At 42.3% G+C, this 6,906-nt stretch overlaps 2 protein-coding genes across 4 annotated transcripts in view; one reads left to right on the forward strand and one right to left on the reverse strand.

Annotated features, from left to right (window-relative positions):
- The window catches only part of LOC105570150 (tyrosine-protein kinase Src64B), a 58,063-nt gene that overhangs the window by 35,356 nt on the left and 15,801 nt on the right, over positions 1-6,906 (reverse strand). The gene's annotated exons all lie outside the window — the stretch shown is intronic.
- LOC105570149 lies at positions 1,865-2,635 on the forward strand. Its single transcript, XM_012027130.1, has one exon. The coding sequence runs from the start codon at positions 1,879-1,881 to the stop codon at positions 2,461-2,463; it is 585 nt and encodes a 194-aa protein (XP_011882520.1). The 5' UTR covers positions 1,865-1,878; the 3' UTR covers positions 2,464-2,635.

Below are 6,906 nucleotides of genomic sequence, written 5' to 3' on the forward strand. Positions count from 1 at the left end.
ACTGGCATAATCAACTAGAGTGTATGAAGTTGGAGCAGCGCACATTTTGAAAATTATAATTTTTAATGTTGCTCAACTGCGCGCTATCACGTCGATATTTTATTATCCGCGTTTATCTCGCCTAACCACTTGTTTGGACAACCAGAGCTTGTAAAATCCAATCTTCTGTCCCCGATGTCTTCGAATGAGATCCACATTTAAGGCCAGGTTCTCATTCTCAACGATGAAAAAATTGGTTTTTTTGCTTAAATTTCATCCTTATGGTGTCAAGAATACATGGCCAAAAGGATATTTTCATATCGAAAGTATTTTACGAGTTAGGCTGGATTCACATGGAGCGTAACTTGCGTAAGCGTAACCTGCGTATCACCAATCACGGAACTATTTCAACGGAATTATTGAAACGGTTCTATCAGAATGACCGTGTGACTGGTGATACGCAGGTTACGCTACGCAAGTTACGCTCCACGTGAATCCAGCCTTACAGCTCGTTCGAAGGGACAGTCTGTTGAACGAAAAACAGGTAATACACGCGCGCTCGGAGCGGCTTTGTGGGGAGACCTTTGTCTATACCTGGCTGTTAAATCTACAATAGGTAGCAAATTTATGGCCCTCCCAACGAATCCCGACACTTTCGAATCTATTGTAACTCGTATACCTGCGTATTCTCAGTCGTGCGATCGTTCTTCTCGAAGCAACGTGTTCTTGCGTGCGTCGATCGTGGCAAAAATAAAAGTGTCGGGAAAATGCCGAATACACGGAAATCATTGGGAAATAGACGCCCAAATCGCCCAGTAAAGAAGAAACTCACTTACAATGCCGAAAAAATGGAGAGCGAGCAAGATTTTGTAAGCACTTCAGCCAATAAAATGAAGGACAAAAGTTACGATGATATCGAAATCGATATTGGCCGTAATAATGTTATTCTCGACTTTCTAAGTGTTTTTACATTTTTATCACAGTGCCTAAAATGTAAAGAATGTGACGGTGATATAACATTTACTCGCATGTGTGAACGCGGACTTGGTTTTAAATTAGTTATAAAGTGTATGTGCAAGAAAGAACGTAGCGTATCTTCGAGTCCGGTAGTGAATACTGCCTACGAAATAAATCGCAGATTGATGTTTGTGATGCGCATGTTGGGACTTGGACTTCATTCCATAAATTTTTTCCGTTCGCTTATGGAATTATGTGCCGGCTTTTCAAACAACGCGTATTACCCATTTTTCGACAATCTATTGAACGCAACGAAGGCCACTTTTGAGATAATTCAACGTAAAGCGGTTGCCGAAGAAAAGAAGAAAAACGCGGAGGCAGGAAATGAAGAAACGCATTTGAGTGTATCTGGCGACGGATCGTGGAAAACACGAGGTTTTTCATCATTATTCGGTGTCGCAACGTTAATTGGAAAGTACACTCATAAAGTTGTAGATTTTATCGTCAAATCGTCTTTCTGTCAAAGCTGCAGTAATTGGGCATCAAAAAAAGGAACTGCGGAATATGATGATTGGTATGAAACCCACATAGAAACCTGCAGCATAAATCATACCGGAAGTGCTGGTGCAATGGAAGTCGAATCCATGAAGGAAATGTTTACTCGCTCACATTTGCTTGGCGTAAAATATGCCATATACATCGGCGACGGAGACACTAAAACTTTCAAAGCTCTCCTTCAATGCAATCCGTACGACGACCTTGAGCTTGAAAAGAAAGAATGCGTAGGTCATGTGCAAAAGCGAATAGGTAAACGACTACGCGAAGAAAAATCATAAAGGAATTGGAGGCAGAGGTGCAGGGAAGTTGACCGACAAAGTTATCAAAGACCTGACTTTGTATTATGGCCTTGCGATAAGAAGACACCCAGATTCGGCCGAAGAAATGAAAAAGGCTGTGTGGGCCACATTTTACCACAAATGTTCCACAGACGAAGAGCCAAGACATGAATACTGCCAACCAGGGCAAAAGACCTGGTGCAAGTGGTGCATCGCAGAAGCAGAGGGTCGAATCGCCAGTTTCCACCACGAACCTGCCCTTTCCGAGACCGTTCAAGAAGTCGTTCATCTGATATACGAGGCTCTTTCCACCGATGACTTGTTACAACGATGCACCGGTGGAAACACTCAGAACGATAACGAGTGTTTTAACTCTTGCGTGTGGAAACTGGCCCCCAAACATCTTCATTGTGGCGTTAAAACTATTGAAATATCGGCATACATAGCTGCAGGTATTTTCAACGAAGGCTTCTCATCTGTTCTGAAGACGATGAATACGCTGGGAATTGCCGTCGGGATCAATAGCCGAAATTTCGCTGAGAACACTGACAGCAAGCGTATCGCGGCAGCGGAGAAGAGCATGTCAGAATTCGCAAAAAAGGCCAGGATTGAGAAACTTTCCGCCCAAGTCCAGCAAAATCGCATGTTTGAGGAAGAGGAAGGCATCGTGTATGCTGGAATAGCTGACTGAATGTAAGTTGTCAAAAACAAACATTAAATACGATTTTTTAGTACGTAAAACTTTAAACGCGTTTTTCTCGAAACAGCATTTTTGTCGCGCGGGGCGCTCTACAGCTTGAACGAATGAACCGATTTGAATGACTCAAAGTTCAAAAGAAAGTAAATTAAATTTAGGGGGCCTTCACGGAGCGTTTTTTTCAAAAAATTGATTGCGAATAATTTTTTACGGACGTTGAAGACAAAAAAATAGGGTAAAAACAGGGTTTTTTTCAAATAGCCGCCATTTTGTTTTAAGGACCTTTTTTTAAAAATCTGAAACCGATAAGGCCCCCCAAATTTCATCTATTTTAAGAATTTTTTTTGTTTTTGGTTTCAGATCAACTGACAAGGCTGAGGAACGCCCCGCGCACGCACACCTCTGCTGTATGCGGGGCTTCATTCATTGGGACCTGGAGCCGCCATTAAAAAAAAAATTTTTTTTAAATAATTCAGAAGTACTCTACATTTATGTGTGAATAAAAGCCGCAAAAAGTTTTTCCGAAATTCATTTATTTTCTATCAAAAAAACAATTCCTGAAATTGAGGCATTTTTGGGGCCTGAGAATGAGCCTTAATCTTCTGCAGAGAGTCTGCACGACGTTGATGCGTGTCTTCCGTATGCGTAATATACATCTCTGAGATATCTGATTATCCATATGGAGAACCGTCCAATTGACGTCTGACCTACAATCTCGTAATTCACTCAGCGCGTTTACGGCTCGATTTAATCCCTAACCGATGATGTGGAAGAAGTCGATACAACTGGCGATAAAAGATCTCTCGGGTTCTATGTCTCTCGTTGCACTCTTCTCTCGAATAGTCTTTTGGGAGATGTAACGTCAATTACTTTTGATTAATTTAACAGCACAAAAACTAGAAAATATTACGTTGAAATTGATATTAATGTGAACTCGACCGTCGTAAGCCTTTCTAATATTATGTGATTCATTGAAATTAATATCTTTAATCATTTATCTATTTCACGGAGACAAAATAAAATGTCAAGTTCAAGTTTTATAAAGTCAGAGAAATCCCTTGTTAAGTTTTACTCGCGTAAATTCAAGCAACATTTAATTCAAACAACATCTACAGAACGAGATTGTCTTAGTTTCTCTATTTCCTTCCAAAGTGTCTATCAATGTAAGAATAATCTTCTGGAGAAGTTGAAAAATATTATTCAGTTCAAAGAGTTACGCGCGGTGAAAATGATTTCACGGGAAAATTGTCTCGCCCGGGGAGATATTCCCTTCAAGACGGTTAGTCATTCGAGGGAAGGTGGAGAAAGAAAAAGGGCAGGCAGCATGAATCGTCGAATAAAGAACGAATAAAAGATTGCCAGCTGACTCGCGTCTGTCGCTGAAATCACCACCTCGCCGCCGAAGAAATTATTGGCCACGCGGCCGATAAAATTGAGCCGCTCTTCCCCCCTTGCTTCTTTCACGCTCGAGCGCGTCGATCCACGGCGAGACCGGATATCGATCCTTGATTCTTGTTCCGGGCATCTTTCGGTGACTTCTGTACAAGTGGCGAGTCTTAAAGACGAGTATTACTGTACTCGAGTTTACGTACTGAACTACAGACGAGAAAATCTGTGTATTCAATAACTGTTGGAGGAGTTTCGATTTACTTCACTTTCGATGTTTAGGAACAGAGCTATTGCAATATTTGATCTCGAAATACAAATTTATCTTTTACGTACAGCAGACTTTGAAGCAGCGTACCTTTGATAAGCACAGATCTTGCCATAGAGAACGCGCAGAAATCTTTTTCCCGATACTATAAATCCGACAGCCGGTATTGTGTATCTATTGTTTTCAAAATATAAACTCGCTCTAAAATTAACAATGACAAGTAATATTCGACCGTTTATGTGAACAACACGATAGTAGTCTTTTAGTGTCTAAAGGATGCGTAATTAACATCGTTATTAAGCTGATTGTCAATTTAATTAAGTATGCCATTTCGATTGTAGCTTAGGGCTGCGCTTTAAGACTGAAAATTTCATTCGGCGCGAAGTTTGCGTGGAGAAAAACAAGTATACGCGATCAGAATTAGTCACTAAAAATTATATCTTCACCTTTTACTCGAAGCAAGTAAACTCAATGCAGATTTAATTGTAATAATTTTCTAGCGTTTCAATTATTAGGGGAAATCCAAACGGTTTTTGTAAAAAAAATGGATAAATTCTATCCCAAATCGCGTCCTCGTGAGAACTTTGAGACTCTCCTATATCGCGACAGCGACCTTTCTTAAGTGAGATGTACTTCGCCTCGTATCATCGTCTAAGCATCGATACTAGGTCACCGCGGCACGGTTCGATGAACGCGATGCTCACATAAGGCCAGTTTCTTAAGCTCTTGTGAAGAGCGTCTAAGCAGGCGTATTGAATACCGATGAGTCCTTCGGCATTGTCAAGCAACGTTCCAGTTCCGCTTACGCATTTCTCAGCCGTATACGACGGGGGGAAAAAAGAGAGAGAGGAAGAAAGGAGATGAGAAACACACTTCACGTGCCATACGTCTTACGCAGGCGATCCGTTCGGCCAATAAATGAATCGTTCGATCCAGGAGAAATCGATAATTTACGAACCCGTTTCAGGTATAATTTTCACATTTGTAATTTACGTCTCAAAGTGTACGTTTTGTGTACCTGGTACGCCTCCTTTTATAACCGTACTGCAAAATTACTTAATTTATTTTCTCCAAGTAGCGCAGCGTAGCTGCAGAGGATGATGCTTGGGATGTTCAAAGGAGGAGCGGGTGCGTAATTTGCGAAATAACGTGGTTCAAAACAGGAGCAAAAACCAATTCATAACTGAGAAGTTTCTGAATAAAAGATCTCCGCCGAGGCAGAGGAGACGCACGGGCTCATGAATTGTGAACTTGAGAACGTCGTACCGACAAGCCGGAGCTAACTTAAGTAAATTCGCCTTTTCTCGGGCCGTATTAAAGATACAGCGGTAATCTAAGGTGGGACAGACGCGGATTGTTTAGGCCCGGCTTGCCTCATTCAAACTGTGCCGGCGCAAACCGAACCTCCATTCTGCTCTTAATCCGAAATGCACCGCGGATACCGCGCCCGCAGGAACTGCGCGCGCTGTGTTTCAATGCTACGTCATTAACAGTTGGAAAGTGGTCCCATCGCTCTGCGCCTCTTTGTTCGCCGTCAGTGATTAAACTTCGTCCCGGTGCCACTTTTACGCGGCGTTGTCGCGTTACGCTCTCGCTCTCGATTGTCGCGTGCGAGCGCCGGAGCGCTCGCGAAATTCGACGGCTCACGCCCGGTCGATTACAATCGCGAATATTCGCGCGAGAGGACCGAGTTGTGTTCTGGAATCGTGAATTCACAAGACACGCGACTATACACTGAGGGGAAAAAAGTTATTGAAATGACTGAATACGTTTGGTTAGGCAGTATTTCTTCGATTCAAATATTATATGATTTTAAGTTAAACGTACAGTGATTCATTGACGAATAATTTTACGAATTGATAAGTATTTGCTTGGCAGCCCGTGATCGCCGCATATAGTTGAATTAAGAAATATTTCTTCAACACTTTTTTTTCTCAGTGTACGATTCTTTATGCCTCATTGCCGCCGAGGGGTAAACCGCTGACCAAAATCATGCACGCCAATGCCTACTAATGCCCAGTGGGCATTGCTTTAGCTTATTTTCTTATTTAATGTTATTTTATCTTCTTTTATCTTTTTAGATAATGTCCCAGCAAGGCAAAATAACACCCATCAATGCCCAAAAAATGCCAACTCTGACAGAAAAAAACATGGTTGCAGTTACCACAATCTCCATTTTATGAGAAAATGACTTTCTAAGGGCCGGTTTTTCCAACCTCTTGGTAAATTAACTGACAGTTAAATCACACGTATGGCTTTGTTTTTCCTTCAAATTAGGCAAAGATAAGCATTTAATTTAACTGTCGGTTATTCGGTGGCCGAAACAACCGGCCCTCACTCTAACAACACGAGCGCAAACTTACGTGCTTGAGGAAATTTTAGTTTCGATCGTGTATTCATTTCTCATGCACGATTTAAGAACTCCCGAAACGATACGCTGAATTGCTCCCGTGTGAAAGAAGAAAGGTAATACAAGAGGGGGCTCATTAAAACCGCGCAATTAATACTTTAAACCGATACGAGGAAATCAAGATCATGTACGATATCAATCCCCGAGGGCGCGTAACAGCAATTTGATAGCGTCCCACTCCTGCCCCACCCCCAGGACGGAGCCTGTGATCATTTCGCGTCCAATTATTTCGCGGAGGCAACGCGCGCCGCGCCTCGTTACGGGCTAAAATCGGGGAAACAACGAATAAGTGGCGCGGCGAGAGAGAGAGAGAGAGAGAGAGAGAGAGAGAGAGAGAGAGAGAGAGAGAGAGAGAGAGAGAGAGGAGGGGGGA

Source organism: Vollenhovia emeryi, unplaced genomic scaffold, assembly GCF_000949405.1.
Source record: "Vollenhovia emeryi isolate VEMERY1.0 unplaced genomic scaffold, V.emery_V1.0 DF939121.1, whole genome shotgun sequence".
NCBI classification, from domain to species: domain Eukaryota; kingdom Metazoa; phylum Arthropoda; class Insecta; order Hymenoptera; family Formicidae; genus Vollenhovia; species Vollenhovia emeryi.

Bases quoted from the DNA above. Each gene is read 5' to 3' on its own strand.
- LOC105570149 (XM_012027130.1), top strand. From the start codon at position 1,879: ATGAAAAAGGCTGTGTGGGCCACATTTTACCACAAATGTTCCACAGAC.